Source organism: Pogona vitticeps, chromosome 5 (genome assembly GCF_051106095.1).
Source record: "Pogona vitticeps strain Pit_001003342236 chromosome 5, PviZW2.1, whole genome shotgun sequence".
In the NCBI taxonomy this organism is placed as follows: Eukaryota; Metazoa; Chordata; class Lepidosauria; order Squamata; family Agamidae; genus Pogona; species Pogona vitticeps.
Window position 1 is genome coordinate 132,487,327 of NC_135787.1, and position 20,589 is coordinate 132,507,915.

A 20,589-nucleotide genomic window follows, 5' to 3' on the forward strand; every position below is an offset into this window, starting at 1 on the left:
CACTGATGTGGGATAAGGAAACAACAGCACTAGATATCAAAGCCCACCACTAGATCTCGGCCTTGGAAGTGGACATAAAGTTTGTACTTGTCCTTCTCTTCTACTTAGCAATATCTGAAAACCCGAACAACTAAATCATACGTTCTTACGATTATCCGAACACTTTTGAAGGAAGGACGTTTCCATACCAAAAGAACAGGGAGCATTCCAAGTTCAAACTACCATAAAGTGTCCTCGTTCTTTTTTACTTCACTCTTCATGAATGGCCATGCAGAAAGAACTTAGAAGCCTGCAATGGGCTACACCCTGAGGAATGTAATAGTAAATTACCTATATAGCAACTCCTTAGAGCTTTTAGCCCTGGAAAAACCTGCCTCTTTCTACACTAACAAGTTCATCATCCTTATCTTGTCTTACACTTTATCAGTATCCCATAAGGTCCATGATTGGGCAAGACACTAGGTGGAGAGACTGTCTGGGTAGCCCAATTATGCTTAATATTGCTTTAAAGTGTAACCATGTCCAGGTTACACCTTAAAGCATTAAGCATAATTGACAGAACGCTGAACAAGGGATATCAGATGGTAACAGAGGCACTGGCTGTCATGTGTTGTTTATTTATTTTGTATGAAAACTAAGTGCACCTCCCCACAAGTATCACAGCTGTCTGGAAGTGCATCACATAGAAGAGACTTCTAAAGAAAAGCCCCAATCCTCAAAAAGTCGTTAAGATCAATTATCAAGAGCAGTCCTTTCCTATTTTGCAGCAACGCTGTTCTATTTTCCTTTGTTGCCATTTTTCTGTCAATAGTAAAGCTTCACTCACCTTAGGAAGGATTTAGCTGGATATATTTTAGAAACAGCAGGATCTTCTCTGTATGTAAAATAAGCCCCTGAACGAACAACTGAGTCGATTTTCATTTCAACGTGACACTCTGACACTTCTCTTTGTAGAGGGGTATAACACTCTACAGTCTTATTAGATACTCTGCAGAAGAAACACCCAACGAATTAATATAGAATGCTTGCTACAAGCACTGTTGCAAGATATATACTCGTGCAGCACATATTCTAAAACGGGTTTGCAGTGAGTTGGGGAAACAGTAGGAAAAATTGGCTGAACATGGTTTATAATCTGGGATTAAATCACAGTTTCCCAGTTTAAGCAACTGAAGCTTAACAAACCCTAGAAGTTTTATATTTCAGTACAAAAGAGAGGATGAAGAGAAGCATGTTAGGTATACCTCTCATCCTTGATTCAATAAATGATTATGTTTAAGGTAAAGACTTTTAGCTATGAACCAGAGCAAAAATTTGCCAAAGTCTTTTCTCTCATCTTTGAATTCTCTGAAAGACTGGCTTGATAAAATAAGGGATCTGGCCACAATGGCAAAGAAACATATGGCATGAGGGCAAAAGAGAGAAACAACAGGAACAAAATGACTTTGTTGTTAATTCGAAACCTTTGATTGATTATTATAAAAATAATTTCAGGACTCTCATATTTACAAGGACCAGTTATATATTTTCGTGTAATATTTAGAAATGTATTTTGATGCCTGATGCTGTTTAGGCCATTCTCCTGACAAAACTAAGTTTAAAGCCAATATGAAACAATAAGAGTGAATACAGTATTTCTAAGATTTATACCTGGTCAATCTGCATTGCTTTTTACAAACATGGATCTCTTGTGAATTTCCACTACTTAGGTATTCACCAGTTAATGTCAGCAGGGTTCCCCCAGATCTTGGACCATAGGTTGGGGAGATACTCCTTATGGTGGGATTCTGTACAGTAAAAAGAACGTGGCTGGTTATTTTTTTTAAATGGTTGATTTAAATAACAACTATTTTAAAAGTCATAAATAAAAGAATAAGAAATATAACACCCATTAAAAATTGTTTCAGAAACACTAATCACATACCACGTAAGAAAATGTACTAAAAGAAGCATTTGCTTGTCCGTTTGAAACAGTGCTTGAAACATTAAAACGTGCATTCTTCACAGGACCAAGTGTGCATTCCAATCTTCAACAAAAAGACAAAGATGTTAGTCCTAATTATACTATAAATAAAACAGTATTGCACAGGCTCATCATAATACATTGAGTCTGAACAACAAAGAAGAGTAAGATCAGCTAACTGAAGGTCTTCTTAAGGTGCAGACTGTTACATACAGCACTGATGTTACCTGTCTGTCATGGGTTTGGAGGGAAAGTTCCATCCTATGGGGAGTGGAAGGCGGGACATCAGGAGGAGGGGCTGTACTGTATAAATATGTGATGCGTGTGTGGAGAAGCTAAGCAGACGAAGCAGCAGCTGGGAAGAAGGAGTTGGTGTGGGAGTCTGTGTGACAGACAGGGTACTACTGTGTGTCAGAGTACCAACCTGATAGGTTCAGGTGTCTGTTGGTTAGCCAGAACTGATAGGTTCAGGGTCTGTGCTTTAAGTAAGGGTTCTGTGTGAACCAAACTGTATGCTTGTGTGTGTGAGAATAAGCCACGTTACTTTAGTTTATTCACCTGATTGTTTTATTTACCCTGTTTGTATTTAAAATAAACCTTATTCTTTTATTGTTTAAAAATCCATCCCTGGTCTGTGTGACTTATTATAGGGAATGGTTGGTGGCAGCTTAGTAACTGTGTGATAGATCCCAGTAGGTCTGGGTTTGTCACATTGATTGGTGTCCAGCGTGTGGGATACGACTGGTCCAGTTGTCCAGCGGTCCAGCAAAGCCTTGGCAAGTGTGCCCAGAGCAAGGGGGGTCTAGTCAGGGACAGTCTGAGGCGCGTAGGTAATCTTCTAGGTGTACCTCACGGGGAGGTGCGCTAGTAGAAGAACGTGCCAACTGGGGAGACTTAGATTAAGGTGCTCTGAGGCAGCCTAGTTTTGGCGGGAAAAAGCTGAGGCAAAACTGCGTAGCAACAGTGAGCTAGCTTGCCAGCTGAGAGGCCCAGCAGAGGGGGGTAGGCTCTGACTCGATACTGTTGCAAATTTAGTGCTGAAGAACAGCAGCAGTCTCTAGGGAGAGCTGGTTCTGAGGCAAGAAGGAAAAAAAAAGTGGTCGTTTTATTTTGAGGCTTGACTTTTAAAGCAGCCTGTTCTGGGGGGGGTTATGCCCTTGACTCGAAGCCAAGTAGCAGAAATGAGTGAAGTGAAAGACCCTCAGATTGACCAAGGTTCTGAGGATGAATTTGGCTCAGTGCAAGGTGACAGCACAGGAGAGCAGGACCCAGAACTCAGAATAATACTCCTAGCCCAACAGCATGAACTGAGGGTGAGGGAAATGGAGCAAAGGGAAAGAGAGAAACAGCGGCAATTTGAAGAAAGAATGGAGAGAGAGAAAATGGCGTTTGAATTAAGAAAACTGGAACTGATGAACCAGAACAATAATAACAATAGGGATTCTGAGGGAGGCCAATTGTCTAAGGCTGATCTGAAGAAATTCCCTGTGTACCACAAGGGAGATTGTCCTGAGGTGTTCTTTTCCTTAGTGGAAAGAGCGTTTGTGGACTTCTCAGTGAGGGAAACTGAGAAGATGACCATCATGCGGTCTTTAATCAGTGGTAGCCTGGCTGAGGTTTATGCCGAGATGCCTGAGGAACTGATGAAAGATTTTGCAGAGTTTAAAAAACTGGTGTTTGCCAGACATGGGATAAATGCGGAGCAGCTGAGACAAAGGTTCAGGTCCCTCACCAAGAAGCCAGAGCAGACTTTTACCCAAGTGGGGGCCCAATTGGTGAGGCTGCTTGAGAAATGGCTATCGCAGGAGGGAATAGAGACCTATGAGCAGCTTAAAGACTTGATAGCCCTAGAACAGTTCTATTCAGTCCTGCATGGGGAATTGAAATTCCAGGTGAGGGAGAGGAAACCGAAATCTGTGGCAGCAGCCGCAGAGATCGCAGATTTTATTTCCCAAATAAGAAAGCCTTGGGTGAGGGGAAATCTGTAGGTAAACCCAAAGAAACCTACAGCAAGTACTCTCAGGGACCAGGGAAAAACCAGCAAGGGGGAGGGGCCCATGGTGAAGGGAAGCCCTCAGACATGAAACTAAGACCTCAGATTTTGGAGGGAAAACCAAAACAAGATGAGAGAGAATCAAAATACACCAGAAAATGTTATTTCTGTCAGGGAAAGGGTCATCTAATCTCAGATTGTGAGAAATTAAAGCAGCTAAAAGGAATGGTGCCTCAGGAGTCTAGTGGGACCAAGCCAAAAGCTGTGTTCTGTGTCCAGAAAGAGCAAGGCTCAGTGTCACTGAGGGAGCCTGTTGCCGTGGCTACTCAGTCTGGAACAGCTACCTCTGCTGATCAGGCTGAGGAAAATGGTCCTCTTGTGGAGGTAAAGCGCTGCTTGCTGGTAAAAACAGATTCTCAGTTGTTTGAGACAGCAGGGGTGGACGTAGGAATACTTGACCGTCAGTATAGGGGGCTGCGGGACACTTGTTCCCAGGTAACCCTGTGCCATCCAGATATTATTCCTAGGGAGTTTATAATCCCAAATGAGAGCATAAAGGTGGCAGGGATTGAGGGGCAGGTAATCTCTCTGCCAGTAGCAGAGGTACCTGTCAACTTTCAAGGCTGGAGGGGAGATTGGCGGCTAGCGATTTCATCGACTCTGCCAGCAGCCGTGCTCGTGGGAAATGACCTGGCTGAACATGTGAAACGGGTGCTAGTGATTACACGCTCACAAGCCACCACGGGGACAGTTCAGGGGGGTAATGATGAGCCCGAGACGGAAGCAGAGGGGAGTTCAGAAGCTGTGGTGGAAACCTTAACCACAGACAGCAGATTTGGACAGGAGCAAAAGGCAGACGCCACTCTCCAAAAGTGTTTTGAACAGGTGACTGACGCCCAGCTAACACCTGAAACCCCAGTGAGATTTCTGGAGGGAAAGGGGATTTTATATAGAGAGACCCTGAGGAATATCTCAAAAGGGGGAGATGGGATCAGAAGTCAGCTGGTGGTACCTGAAAAGTATCGCCCCATGATCTTACAAAGGGGTCACTCTGACATGTCTGCTGCACACTTAGGGGTGAAAGGGCCCCTTGATTCGATCAAACAAATTTGGGAGCAGGTCACCCAGGATGACCCACAAGACGTTGTGACTTACATAGACACCTTGATGAATGACCTAAGGAGAAATCTAGAGCTGGCAGCAGAAAACCTGCAAGCTCAGAAGGTCAGACAGAAAACATGGTATGACCACAAAGCTAGAGAGAGGCACTTTGACCCAGGGGAGGAAGTGCTTTGGCTTAGGCCCTGCAGAGAGAATAAACTGCAGCTCAAATGGGCAGGACCATATAGGGTCATTTCCAAGATGTCAGACCTGAACTACCTAATAGAGCAGGAGGAGAACCAAGCAAGGAGGGTGGTTCATGTGAATGCCCTAAAACCCTACTACAGAGGGGAACAGAGGGTTTTATTCGCGATAAAAGCAGCTGAGAGTGAGGAAGCTGAATTACCCTTCTGGGAGGGTAGAGGGGAAGTAAAATACAACCCAGAGGAGGTAAAGATCAGTCCTGCACTCACCCAAGACCAGCAGCAAGAACTAAAAATGCTGCTTAGTAAATATCAGCAGGTGTTTTCCAACAAGCCGGGGATAGTGAAGGGAGTGATGCATCGGATCCACACAGGGGATGCACCCCCGCAGGCAGTATCCCCATACCGAGTAACGGGACCCTATAGGGACAAGGTGCGGAAGGAGCTGGACGAGATGCTGAGGGAGAACATAATCGTCCCCTCTTCTAGTCCTTGGTCCTCTCCGATAGTCCTTGTGGACAAGCCTGATGGGAGCATTAGGTTTTGTGTTGATTACAGGAAATTAAACCGTGTAACCACTCCTGATGCTTACCCAATGCCCAGGCTAGACAACCTGATTGAAACCATAGGGGGTTGTCGGTTCATCTCATCATTGGACCTGGTAAAGGGATATTGGCAATTAAGAATTGATCCCAGGGATCAAGAAAAGACTGCCTTTTGCAGCCCTTTTGGTCTCTATGAGTTTCGAGTCCTGAGCTTTGGTCTCAGAAATGCACCAGCCACATTCCAAAGGCTGATGGACCAGACCTTGGCAGGGCTCAGTGACTTTACAGTGGCCTACATTGACGACATAGGGATCTTCAGTAATACCTGGGAAGATCACCTGATACACCTGGAGTTAGTGCTGCAGAGGTTAAGTGCAGCAGGGCTAACAGTAAAGGCCAGCAAGTGTCAGCTGGGTAGCCCAGAAATAAAATACTTGGGTCATATGGTAGGGGGAGGAGTGATAAAACCCCTGGAGGCCAAAATAGAAGCAGTTCGTGATTGGCCTAGACCCAACACCAAGAAAAAGGTCAAATCATTTCTTGGGTTGGTGGGCTACTACAGAAAGTTCATCCCGAGGTTTAGCGAGATTGCGGCTCCGCTGACCGATCTGACGAGGAAGAAGGCTGATGACCGCATCCCGTGGACCAGCGACTGTGAGGCGGCGTTCCAGAGGTTGAAGGAGGCGTTAATCAACTATCCTGTCCTGCGTGCTCCAGACTTCGACCGGGAGTTCATCATCTACACCGATGCGTCTAACAGCGGGGTAGGAGCAGTTCTGTGCCAGGAGGATGAGAATGGTGACCAGCATCCAGTGTCCTACCTGAGTAGGAAACTTCAAAAAGGTGAGAGACATTTGGCAACCGTGGAGAAGGAGTGTTTGGCCATAGTCTACGCGATCCAGAAGGCCAAGCCTTACATCTGGGGAAGACATTTTGTTCTGTGTACTGACCATTCACCATTGCAATGGTTAAAGACAATGAAAACCCACAATAGCAAACTTATGAGGTGGGCTTTAAACCTACAGGACTATGACTTTGAAGTAAAGGTGGTCAGAGGGTCAGTGAACTGTGTTGCTGACGCCTTATCAAGAAGACCTGAAGAATGAAGACGGCGAAAGAACATGGACTATGTGTATATAATGATGAAAAAAGTAAATGTACCTGGTTTTGAATTGGTTTGTATGAATAAAGGTAAATTGATGTACTGTATATGGTAAAATGTTTAAATGCATATTTGCTATGGTTAACTTGGAGTGTAAGTATGAGTAAGTATAATATGGTATGTATAACTGTTTTTGTGTATTTTATACAGGTTGTTTTTTGGTGAAAAGCACTTTTAGCTTTCCCCCTACAAAACAACTTTTAAAGAGGGGAGGTGTTACATACAGCACTGATGTTACCTGTCTGTCATGGGTTTGGAGGGAAAGTTCCATCCTATGGGGAGTGGAAGGCGGGACATCAGGAGGAGGGGCTGTACTGTATAAATATGTGATGCGTGTGTGGAGAAGCTAAGCAGACGAAGCAGCAGCTGGGAAGAAGGAGTTGGTGTGGGAGTCTGTGTGACAGACAGGGTACTACTGTGTGTCAGAGTACCAACCTGATAGGTTCAGGTGTCTGTTGGTTAGCCAGAACTGATAGGTTCAGGGTCTGTGCTTTAAGTAAGGGTTCTGTGTGAACCAAACTGTATGCTTGTGTGTGTGAGAATAAGCCACGTTACTTTAGTTTATTCACCTGATTGTTTTATTTACCCTGTTTGTATTTAAAATAAACCTTATTCTTTTATTGTTTAAAAATCCATCCCTGGTCTGTGTGACTTATTATAGGGAATGGTTGGTGGCAGCTTAGTAACTGTGTGATAGATCCCAGTAGGTCTGGGTTTGTCACACAGACTATTTCTTTCCTTTTAATCCCAGTGAATATAGATTGACCTTACAGGCACTTTGCTGTTATTCACAAGATACTCCTGGCTGATAAGGACAAATAGACTTGTGTGTGTGGGTGGGTGCATGCACGTGCATACATTATACATACTATATATATACATAAATTATATATATATACATATACATATGTACACACACACACACACACACACACACACATGTATGTGTGTATATTCCAGCCCCATAGCAAATGACTAAATCCAGATGCAAACATATATCTGGGGGGAACATATACTGGGCACACACATATACTGTGCACCATAACCATAGGGACATAAGTGCATCTCCCCTTTTATGTGCCTCCCTTACACCAAGGCAATGGAAACTAAGATTTTGTTGCACTCTCAGTGGTTGATTTTTAAAAAAACTTTTGTTTTACACAGATCTATGCGTAAATCCTTCATAAATATATTTCTTTTCATCCAAACACTATAGCAGTAACCTTGAGCTTTCCAAAAGTATTTTTTAAGGAAGAGAATGTGTTAGAATAACTTTATCAGAAATATAGCTAAAGGCCTCATGCGATGAAGCTTTTATGGGCAAGTCATAGGGGGAAAAAGGTGCTTTGTTGATAGCCTTACTGCTGTGCCACTCCATCATTACAAACCATGATGGTTTCCACATTTTGCTAGAGGGTTATAGTACAGACATTGAAGATCTGAGTTCCAAGGCAGAGGAGTCACCTTATGTGCCCTAAAGCTCTGATTGCAAGTATTGACAAGGTCCAGAAATAACTGAAGTCTGAAATACATATATTTCTGCCAGATTACTTCCAGTAGCTCCAGAGCAACACTTTTAATTGGCAGTTTAATCATACTGCCATAGGTCGCACTGAACTGGTGCTGTGGCAAATATATCTTTTCCAGAAATGGTAACTTCAAGCAATTATTATTCCAGCAACTCTGTATACCACAATAATGACGGCATGGCTACAGATCTGACACTGTAGGGTTCCTGAATGTGGGGGGGGGGGGTTAGATGTCCAGGTGAAGGTGCAGTCAGAGTTCTGGCTTGGCTTCCTCCTTACCTTCCTCATGTGGAGAAAGGTAGGGAGAAGAGCAAATAGGGATGTACACCAAAGATGGGCTTGTAGGAGCATTCCTTCAGCTGCTGCTTGGGTCTCTGAAGCATCTTTCTATCAGGGAGAATGTGGGACAGGCTAAGCTGCCTCTGGGACCCAAGTGCCAGGTGCGGGAACCCTGAGGGTATTTGGCTCTTGGAAACTTTACTGCATTGTGTGTTGAGAATGCCAGGTGGGCAAAACTCCCTGCTATCATCTCTAGTCCAGGATTAGAGATGCTTGTTATGTTATATCAAGTTGCCTCTGACTTGTAGCAACCCTAATCAGGTTTTCCAGGCATGTGAGACATTTGAGGAGTGGTTTTACCAGCTCCACCCACCCATCCTGTGAGTGTTTATAGCCGAGCAAGAACCTGAACCCAGGTTTGCTGAGTCCTAGTTCGCTGCTGTACATGGGCTCTCTGGATCAAAGATATCACTCCGTACTCCTAATTGGGAAAACAAAGGAGGAGAGGAATGCCTTGGAGTTGAACTTTGCATTAGGGAGCGGTAGACCCCCCCCCCCCTTCACAGGTCTAACTGGGAGCACTTGTCTGCCCTCTAAGAAGTGCAAGAACTATAGCAAGGACTTAGCCAGAAATATAACCTGGGAATTGGATTATCTTCCACCAACACAGGCAAATTATCAATTGGAAGGGATTATTTTACTACTTTGATTTTTTTTTAAATTGAAGATTTGTAGGCCATCTTTATGAATCATGTTCCCCCCCAGTATAGAATACAATAACAGCACTTACTTTCTTTTTCTTTTTTAAGTATATAAATATCATCATCATCATCGTTCCACCAATGTAAGTATGTAATATCTCTTTTTGAAAGAAAAAAATGACTTCTGGTTTTTGTTTTTGTTTTGGCAACTTCCATTAACTTCATGGATCAGAAGGAATCCTTAGAAAGAGTACTGGTAACTTACTTGTTTTTGTCACTCGCTTTGGCATCCAGAACACACTGCTGTTCCCCAATATATACTGACATTTTTTTAAAACTGAACTTGTTGTTTTTGCTGAAACCAAAGTCCCACCCACACAGTGTCAGTCTTGTTGCGCCATCAAAAGCTGCACTGCTTGGAAATATCTAAAAAGCAAAGAAAAAGGAATGCACTTAGGACTTCTGATGGGCTTTAAAGGTGTTTCTTTCTTTTTCTTTCCTTTTATAGGAAACAATAAAGCCAGAAAATAATTTCATCTGCTGGAGAGTACCCTACCCTTTATCTTAATTGCTCCTCACCTTTCATTCATCACAGTATGAGCTTCCTCAGACAGTGGCAATAAATAATCCAGCCACTGCTAGAAAGCTCTGAATTATTATGTTTAGGGGCACTGAGCAAGCTCTGCATTGTAATAGTCTTTTTAATACTCCTTTAGCTTGTCTTTTATGTCTTTCCTTATGGTATGTAGAAGAACACAATGCACTTATTTTATTACTGAATAAAAGAATATCAAACTGACTCTGTAACTTTGTTTCGCCAACTCGATGAAAAGATAGGAATTCAGGGTGATGATAGCTTCAAAGACACCTAAATCAAACATTGCCTGGAAGCCAGAATTGTAACATACCTTCTATAATGCTTTGGCTAAATTGCTATCATTTGGCTACTTCTAAATTTCAAGTTAAAAATAAACTACTTTGCAGCAACATAGTGACAATCTAGAAAGGAAATGCTCTTCCCCTTCTACACCCAATAACCTTCTGTATATTGTAAATTGTGTTGTAAATATAACAATGGTGGGAAAATGTGCGAATGCTACAGAAGTTGTACAAATTTCACTGAAGGGTGAAATTCAGCACTGTCGATAAAAATGTGACAATGCTTTAGGGTTTACATGGACTTTTTAACAATACCATCTAATTTTGCAAACATTCAAACCCTGGCCAGAGAACAAAAGATTTAATGTCTGTGATGGAACTACTAAAGTGTCTTTGACTTAATCTTTTATAGTAGCAGCTATTTTATCCTTAATAAGCAGCACAGTTGTGCCTTTCATCATGAACTCTGCTATTTCATGCTGCATCTGAGAAGAGTATTTCTAATCAAATGTCCAGGTTATTGTTCTCTCTGAATATACAGTAAAACTGATATAATACTCTTAAACTTTATCTACTTAGCTTAATATGAGAAGGATAGAATAAATGAAATGCCAGGAGGAAAATAGGTACTGTGCATATGCTATACAAATTAAATAATGCAACAGTCAAATAACTGTTCCTGTAGAAAAGGGAATGTAAATCCTAATAAGGTCTATTTGGAATCTCAGCAACAATTTCTGCGCATGCTGTTCCACTATCTCAATGCATTACATTATCCAAGGGCTATAAACAAGAATTATTTCACAAGAATTGCTTTTCAGCATTCCCAATTCTTCAAACAGGACTGAAAACCAAATATCATATGCTAGGGGTTCTGTAGAGGATTCCCAATTCTTCAAACAGGACTGAAAACCAAATATCGAATGCTAGGGGTTCTGTAGAGCAGATCCTTAAGGGCCACATCTTCCTCCAACCATCCCATTACCCCACTAATTTTTAAAAATATTTGGCAATCTTTCATTCTTTATTCATATTTCAACTCTACTCATATTCAACTCACAAGGTCATTTTTGTCATCACTGTGGCTCCAAAGGGCTGGAGTAATGTGGTGGCTGCCATGCTGAGGCTGCTTTCTTTGTCTTAGCACAGGGGTTCACAACCTTTGGTAATCCAGATGTTCTTGGACTGCAACTCCCAGAAACCTGGGCCAGCACAGCTGGTGGTGAAGGCTTCTGGTGTACTCAAGGTTACTGAAGGTTGGGAGCCACAGTCCTAGCACATACTACAGGGAAGGAGGAGCTTTCTACACTTCCAAAGCCAATCAATTGAATCAGTCCATAGGTGAGGCTCAGTCTGGAGGGTATAGAAACAGCTGGTCTCAGCTACCTGGCCTCTTTCATTGTTAGAGCTTCTCTCACTCATCTTCCCCCTTTACATTTGTATTTGTCTGGTGTATATGTGTATATAAAAAAATGGAAGGGTGTCTTGTAATTTTGCCACAGCTTTATTGGAGGCAGTTTGGGGTCTGACAACAGATCCATGGAGAATAAGAAGGGCCCTCCTCAGATAGAGCCACTTTTTAGAGACTGGAGTCCCAGTGCACAGCCATCTTGGGGGGGGAGTACACACTTCTGCCCCTCCGCCACCCAGTGACAGAAAATCCACACAGTGGCACACGTTCATGATGTCAATTCTAATTCTGTTACCTTTTTATCAGCCACCAACCAGGTTGGCTGATGGGTGATCTGTCCTCCATGTTAACACTAAGGCTATTTGGCAGCTCTGATTGGGTTATTTCTGAGATGTGCAACTGCTTATAGTACTGTGTGAAATTTCTTGATATTGTTCCCAAAGCCTCAATGACTAGGCGCTTTGGGAAAACAAAACAATTGTTTCCCTTTCTAGGTCATATATTTTGCATAGTCTGGTTGTTACTTTTTTCATTTTTAAGTTTTGAGTCTTTCAAGTGTTTTAAGTTGCTAATGCTTGCACGTAATTGGCTTATTTTTCTTTCCAGTTGAATTTTCCATTTTGGAGTGCCACAAGTTTTCCAGGTTTTTTTACGGCTTGTAACCAAGTTCCTTGGTTATTATGGTAGCTGTGCTATAAATGAGCTAGTTTGTTTCCTAGCATGTTGGTTGGGATTGTTCTGATGACAACATTTACATCATTCAGTAGATCTTTTACTGGTTTTCTTTGTAACTGGAACAAATTGGGGAGCCTTTGTCTTTCTGTGTTCTGGCTAATATGAGTTACTATTTCCCCCCTCAGTGATGTTTGCCATTCTGTCAATTCATAATTTCTGGGTTGCTCCGTAAGTTGTTTCTCTGTTGAGGAATTCCTGCTAAAGGAACCACATGAGCAATTTTATTTTCAAAGTGTCTTTCAAATTTCACTGTGTACTGGATTGAAAGTAACACCACAACTACCTGTACACCAGAAGGCAACAGGCCTTGGACTGCTGCTGGTGTCATGCATTTCAGTGACTGACAAGTTCTGTTCACAAGGATAGGATTCTCCATATGATTTTCCAGATATTAGTCCCTTTGGAATATTTTGGGAAGCCCTTTACTATTTTGGATTGGGGGAAACAGGTGGATGTTTACTTAAAGACGTGATGGTTGAAGGAACACTGAATTACCCCTTAAAAGTAAGGCATTGGCTGTTATTTAAACAGCAGACAATAAGAAGAGTAATACACACAAATAACTTTTCTACCCTTAGAAGTGAATAAAAAGGCCAAAGCCACAATTGTGTTTGTGAGGGCATTCACCTTTCTGAAATGACCCAGATTCTACAATTGAATTGTTTTGTTGATGATGCCATTCCATTAAAAGGTTCTCTCTCTGGTGACACTCATCCAAATTTCCCAGCTTGCTTCTAGACTTTATATCATCTCAGTTAACAATCACATCATTTTCTCCTCACTGGTCTATGCAATAATTGCATGGCATTTCAGCCAAGTTCCAGGCCAAACAAGCATAGCTGTTGAATGCCAAATAAATAGGCATTACAATGAAAGTTTCTAGGGAAAATTACTTCCAGGGCTATAGCTGTGTTAGTCTCCTGCAGCAAGAACAACCACGATTCTTGGGGCAACTTAAAAACTTAACAAATTTTCTTTGGCATAGGTTTCATATAGTGGGCTGACTCCTATAAAGGCTTGCACTGAGGAAAATTAACTACATATTAGAGTCCCACAAGACACTTTGTCTTTCAGGGAGGACTTGTTTTATTCCTAAATGTCTTCAATAATTGTACAAGAATAACTGCAGGTGTTTTGAAAGGTTGGATCCTTCTCAAAAGAATTTTTGTTTTTGGAAAGATAAATGTCAGTGGGACCTATAACTACAGCTGGGGACATGTTCCTTATGACAAAAACCTTCTACAAGGGGGATGGGCTATACATATATAAAAAGGGAGTGCTACAAAACCTGCACAGACTCTAAAAACAAACCATGACTCCTATAGGGCTTGTCTGTTAACACATAAATATACTAGTTTTATATTTCTTGGAAATAGGATTTTTTTCCCAATTAAAATCTCCAGCCAAAATCCTTTGGTATCCACTGCTAATAGAAGATGGCTTTCTCTGGTTCCTCCTGCTACAAGATGGCATAGTGCCAAAAAAACTACTCCAGATGATTTTCAGACTATCCAGAGTAGGGTTTTAGAGTGTGCAAGGGACCACAGAATGATCAGGTGCTTGTAGATCCAGGTGGAATCACTGGGATCCAATAGAAGCACACCATTAAGATTCTGGCCTCAGTCGCAGGGCTGCCACATTGATGGATGCTGTTTTTATGTCATTCTGTGAAAATATGACAGGATTTGCAAGCATCTGCCCTTTCTGTAGACTGAAGCAATCTTGTGACAGTTGAGCAACATGTCGAAAGTGTGTGGATTTTATTTTTCCTTTCTCTATCACAAATACTTTGGTTCATGGAACTAAAGCTGTATGTGAGCATGGGGCTAAAACCCTCAATGCCATTGGTGGAACAGTCTTGCGGTTGGCTACCAAAACATTAGAAAATGATAGAAACTTGATCATATTAAACACAAAAGTGACCACTAGCTACAGCACTAGCACTAGCTACAGCAACTGCTATGCTCTATGCCTAACTTCAGCACCAAGATATTGCACAATATTATATTTAAATTGTTCTCCAAAAACCTTTTATATTATAAAGGATTTTCCTTTTCTATTGCAAATGCCATAGCAAGTTATTTTCTATAAGAAAGAAAATGAAGCCCACAGTTCTCTGCTAGATTTAATATGCTTGCTTTTAAAGCAATAGGCCAAAGATGAATAATATGTTTTCTTTTTTTTAAGTAGTAAAGCCAACCGTCATGGCCCAGCAAAGCGTGAAATCTGTTTTAGTAGCTAGTAACCATAAAAATATAGCTACTCAGCTGTACTATTTCCTTTCCTTTTAGAAACAAGTTTCACAAACTTGCACATGCTGTGGTGCAAGCTATTAATATTTTTCAGGATTTATCATTCCCAGAATATATTCATTGCATTTTAAAAAGAAATATGTTTAGCAAAGGAGCCCTGGTTTTAAATAAACCTGATTGCACTGTAAGAAATACCACTTTTCATTCACTAACTTCACACTAATTACTTTTGAGTGTAAGAACAATGTGGTGATTTCCATTTAAAGATAGTAAAAAACTGAATAAAGTGTCATTAGTTTACTCCAACACAGGAGCCTAGAATTATTTCATTATTTCATCTAAAAATATAGATGTAACATCCCCTCATACAAAAAAACAAACAAAGAATATAAGGCAATTTTGAACAATTTCACATTCACCTCACAGAATCATAGTGTGACATTTCAGCTACAGTAAGGTCTTTTACCCTTGCCCTGGCACGGATAAAGGGCCTTAATGTAGTTTTAAATATGATTTACATTCACTCTAAGGTCCTTTTACTCTATGTGAACTACATAAAAGGCCTAATGTAACTATGAATCAGACTTAATAATTTAAAAGTTATTTAGGACCTGCCTTCTAGCTCATTTAAGCAATGTGCACTTGCTGAACATGAATATAAATGCCCTCTTTCAGAGAAGACAGATTTCCTTCCTTTTGTACATCTCTACAGTTATAATCCATTAGAACAGACAAATTTTTCATTATCGCACTTTGTAGTGTCACCACGTGCTTTGTTTTGTTTTTTTCAATATCTGTTACAAGTATAATGCATGAGGTTTGCTTTGGGTGCTATTTCACACACACAAAGATTGAGGGTCTTCATTTCTACATATAACCATCAAAGGGCAATAACAGCAACAGCAGCAGAAACAAATACACTGTAGTGTAACTAGTTGAGGCAAGTGATTATATGTGTCACAGACACTCTGAAAAACTAGACCTTCATAATTATCTCACGCTTAATGCAAAATGATTTGGTTGAATGCAGAGGCAGCCTATATAAAATTTACAATGACCATAACTAAATGAAAACAGCTATGAACTACTATGGTTCATAGCTGTATACTAGTCACTTGTGTAATTTTACTCTTGCTTGCTTATATATATTTTTGAGTGAGGAGAGAATATATATATTTGTCCTATCTGAAACCAGGTTCTAGTTGTTTCTTTTCCCACTCATAAACACTTTCTGAACAACAATAAAGGAGGGAGAATAATTTTCTAATAAGATACTCAACCCAAACATGTCTCCAGAATTGACAGCTCTGTTGCAGAGTTCCCACTGGGAAAATGGCTTATATCGAGCCAGAAGAATTGCTTTTTTTACTCCCATCAAATCAATATAAAGGATACAAAAAGGTTTTTAAAATGGCTTCACAATCAGCAATGGTCCATGGTCCAAACAAGGAAAGCTTTTCACGCTGTAGCTGAGAAATTACATTCCCCCACCCCATCACACGGAAATTCAGACTATAGGCTGTTGGTGCTCAAAACACAAAGAGCACTACTTTCTACAAATGCATTTTGCCAAGAATGAACAAGTCACTCTGTGGTGGTGAACTCAGAAGTGAGAAAAAGTTGACTGTGGGCCTACTCACCAGCTGAAGAGTGATGTTCTAAAATTTAGGAGCCATACAGCATATTTATATTTCACTTAGGAACATCTGGGGACCCAAGGTTGGGAACTACTGTTCTATATTGTTCACAACCACTGCTAAACCAACACAACTGTATTTGGAAACAGTATGGCTATGCATTTCCCAAGAATTCATTCCATACAAGAAAAACAGTTTATTTTACCTCAGAGATTTGAGGTGAGCAAGTCTCCTGTGTCCACCTTTCTACACTGCACTCCCATGGCTGCACACACTGATTCCCACACCAGCCACAGTTCATGAAGGAAGGTGACAGAAGACACAGACTGCAGGTATTGAAGTGAGAACATCCAGGACCATTCAATGGAATCTTGGTTACCTGATGGTAGAAACATCATTCCAAAGGCATATTAATTAGAGGACAATTTGCACTCTAAACTGTCAGTACAGGAAACCAGCAACACTTTTGTGGTACAATCTACTCTGAGCTCCCTTTCCAAGCATAAGACATGCATAAAGTCATTTAAGACTAACACAAACCAACAAAAGCCCAGGAAATGTTAACCTCCATTCTTTTTCTTAATTCATTGTTCTATGGTGCTCTCAATAGCTTACACTAAAGAAAAAGAAAAAGGTGACAGCCCTGCATCTACATTTCCTCTGTTTGGCTGGTTTGCATTAGTTCTCCTGTTCAAACAATTCTCAATATTCATTCACCTGCTTCCTCGAGAAGAAAAACAAAAACAGATCCAAAGGGGGAAAAAAACAACTTGCTATTCTATTTTGGTTTGGGAGGAAACAAATAATATACACAAGGGTCTGAAAAGGCTGCAAAAGAAAATAATTGTACTCCAAGTATGGTGTTAAGTAACCTAAATCACAATGGTATAGTCACTGAGCAGCACAGAGAGGTTATTTTCCATGAATTACAGAACAGTCTTTGTATTTCAACATCTATGTTCAAATGTAAAGACATTTCTGCAAGTTTCAGATTTTATATCTATTTTAAAAAAAGGCTATAATGGGTTGGATTTCAAATCACATCTCAGACTTTCCAAAACCTGCTGGTTTACTAATGAGCAGTAGCCAAGCAGTTTCAGTCTCAATTTTACACCTATGAAATAATGGACCTTTAAAATATTTTGTAAAATGGTCAACAACTGGAACAATTGTCATATAAAGAGGTCTCAACAAATGCATAATGATCAAATAGCACAAAGTATTAATAAGTATTTACCTTCTTTCCAGTGACTGCTAGCATGTAACCATCATTGCCTGGTAAATTCTCCACAATGACCTCTGGAGAAACAGGTTGCAAATCTAACTGGAAATTCACATATGGGGTCGTGCGTTCTGACCGGGAGATCACTATCTAGAAAAAAAAATTGAAAAAGAAATAATTTATTTTCATACTATCTAGCAATTTTTGTCTACTTTTATTGATTCTTCCTCGTAAAGTACCAGCACTAAAATGCATCACACTGGAAAAGGAAGGAAGGAAAATAAAGCAGACAATAACAAGCATGACTGTTAAGATGCACAATCAGCTTAGTATAATTGTATCTATTGCATTTATATCCTGCCTTTCCTAAAGTACTTTCAAGATGGAATACATGGCTCTTTTCCCCCACTTCACAATGACTGACCCATGGTCACGCACTAAGTTGCATGGCTCAGTGGGGATCAGACCTTAGATCTCCTGTACCACATTATAGCATTATAACCATTAGAGCACACTGATTGTTTTTGTTTGTGTGCAGTATTAACTAAATACTATCAAGTTTGGCATGTTCCATTAAAAATTAAGGGCAGCACAGCTGAACTCTTCAATAAGTCTTTAAGGTGCCTCCATGTTTTTGTCTTTTTTATTTTCATTTTTTATTTTTTGCTGTTTACGTTACAAGATCTATGAAGTCCTATTAAAGGCCACAGAGTTACTCTAAAACAATCTTTTTAAAAAGATTGCCATAATGATTACCTCAGATGCGTAATATGAGGTGCAGCTATTTTAGCTTCACTGGCAAATTTTGATAAAGGTTTATGGTCATTAGAGGACAATATAGGGGGGAAAAACCTTGATGAAGCTGCGATTTAAAATATATTTCAGATATATTCTGGTTTTTCTGGACAAGACACAGAATGAGAATGGATGAACGGCAAATCTGCATGAAAGCACAGATTAATGTTGGCATTAGGGAGAGGTAAGTCCACCGCTGAAAATACCTTTATAGTGGATCATTAGCTATGTTATCACTTCAATGTCCACTGTTTCAAAATACCTAGAATGTTTTTTGTCAGTTCATTCTGGGTTCCTCCTCTTGTCCAATTTTATTTCTTGACTACTAAGTTACAGTATTAACCCGTACAGCATTTCTAGGAGGTGCCCATAAAACAAAGCCAAAAGTCTTGTTCTGCCAAATGCTGAAAGTCTTATTCTGGTTTCCATGGTTCCAAAGAGCCACTTTGTGCTTCAGTAGGGATTCACCTTTATTTAAGCTGAAATTCACAGTGAGGAAACAAGCTTTGCCTTGGCAATCCTTTTTTATTTTTTATTTATTTGTTTATTTATTGTTGTTGTTGTTCTTGTTGTTGCTGTCGTTGTTTAACAGACAAACAATACATACAAAACATATATGCAGGGAAGTGTTTACTATAGTACAATATCTAATACATAATCTTGACTCCTTAACTGTGTTACATTACTAAAATCTTTAACCTATGTTATATTCTCTACTCGTGTTTATTTCTGGGCTCAATCATAAAACATTTTTCAGTTTTCTTTAACATCACTTCTCAAATTCTCAGATAATATCTGTAACAAGCTATCCCATTTGAAGCCCAGATCTACCTTGTAACTATAAACATTTATGACCACATATGTTTACTAGTTTAAAGGTTATATATACCTATGTAATTTCTTATATAATTTTATTTTTTATCTGTCTCTAAAATTGTTTTACGCTATCACTTATCCACCACCTATACAAAAGAGAGCCCTAAATTGCTGAGAATATTTTTAACCTGAATTTCTAATCTCTAACACCCTTTTTGCCAGTTTTGAAGCGCCATCTATAGAACATCTTTAAAACATTTTCTCTCAAATTTACTGATTCAATCCATCTATAATTATCATTCCACATTTGAATCCAATCATATATGTCTAAATTATAGCCAAGATTTTGTACCCTTCCATCATCACTGCTTTCACCCTTTCCTTCTCTGAATTCTCTTCTAACAAACAAATATACATTTTTTTCAATAATCTTCTCATTAATATAAATCCACAGCTCATCCACCTGGACCTTCCTCTCATAAAAGCCCATTATTTTATCTTTCTTCAATTGTGATTCTAAAGTCTCTTTTTCTGTTGCTCCCACGGCTTTGATGAAATGGTCTTCCTTCTGAATATTCCATTCCACGTCCTCTTTAAATCCTGAAGTTGCCGCCGTAATTTCTAGCATCTGGGCTTTAATCTGATTCTTAAATTGATTGATAATGTTCATTTGGAACTCCTGTATATAGTTCTTAAAAGAATCTTGCATTATTAACTTTGATGGACTTGTACTTTGACTAAAGGCTGTCATTTCTGTTTCTCGGGCATAGATTTATTGTAAGATAACACTTTCCACTGGGAAATAAAACAATTCAGCTTTTAAAAAGTTCAGATACTTTGATACCGCTTCTTATAAATTCAGCAGGCCCATCTCTCCTTCCGTCTTCTCTCAAGTTCACACCACGTCCACCAAATCTGCTTTTTTTCTTCCTGTGCTCCAAATTCAGTCAAGAGCCATAGAACAGTAAAACCATTGATCAGTCAGTCTTTGTGTTAAATGGATCAGTCCAGGCCCAAACGTCCACTTAACACATCCAACTGTAAATCCAAATTCAGTCAGGAGCAGTTGTAATTTATAATCTACCATTCGCAGATCACAGCAAGGCCGCTTTTTGGATATCAGCACCCAGAATTCTCCCCAAGTGCCTCTCTTAAACACTCTCTTTAAGAACTCAAATCTTCTTAAAACGCTAATATGTTATATATGCCATGGAGGGAGGACAGGGGGATAGGGAGGGATAAGAAAGTGATTTCCATCCATGTCTTTTGACTTTCGTTTCTCTTTAGAGTATGAAGCAGTTAAAAATCCATCAATGTTTCAGGGATACAACAACAAAACCATTTAGAAAATAAAGTTCTCCTTTTG

The 20,589-nt window shown here is 40.1% G+C and overlaps 1 protein-coding gene across 4 annotated transcripts in view; it reads right to left on the reverse strand.

Moving 5' to 3' along the window:
• MET (MET proto-oncogene, receptor tyrosine kinase) overlaps nt 1-20,589 on the reverse strand; it is a 125,500-nt gene that overhangs the window by 48,727 nt on the left and 56,184 nt on the right. For all 4 annotated transcript variants that reach the window (XM_073000525.2, XM_078376724.1, XM_020789693.3 and 1 more), the window contains 6 exons: nt 17,628-17,762; nt 16,596-16,769; nt 9,742-9,902; nt 1,925-2,027; nt 1,651-1,787; nt 827-988 (listed from right to left, as the gene is read on the reverse strand). In XM_073000525.2, the coding sequence (XP_072856626.2) occupies nt 827-988; nt 1,651-1,787; nt 1,925-2,027; nt 9,742-9,902; nt 16,596-16,769; nt 17,628-17,762 (872 nt within the window). The remainder of the gene's footprint in view (nt 1-826; nt 989-1,650; nt 1,788-1,924; nt 2,028-9,741; nt 9,903-16,595; nt 16,770-17,627; nt 17,763-20,589) is intronic.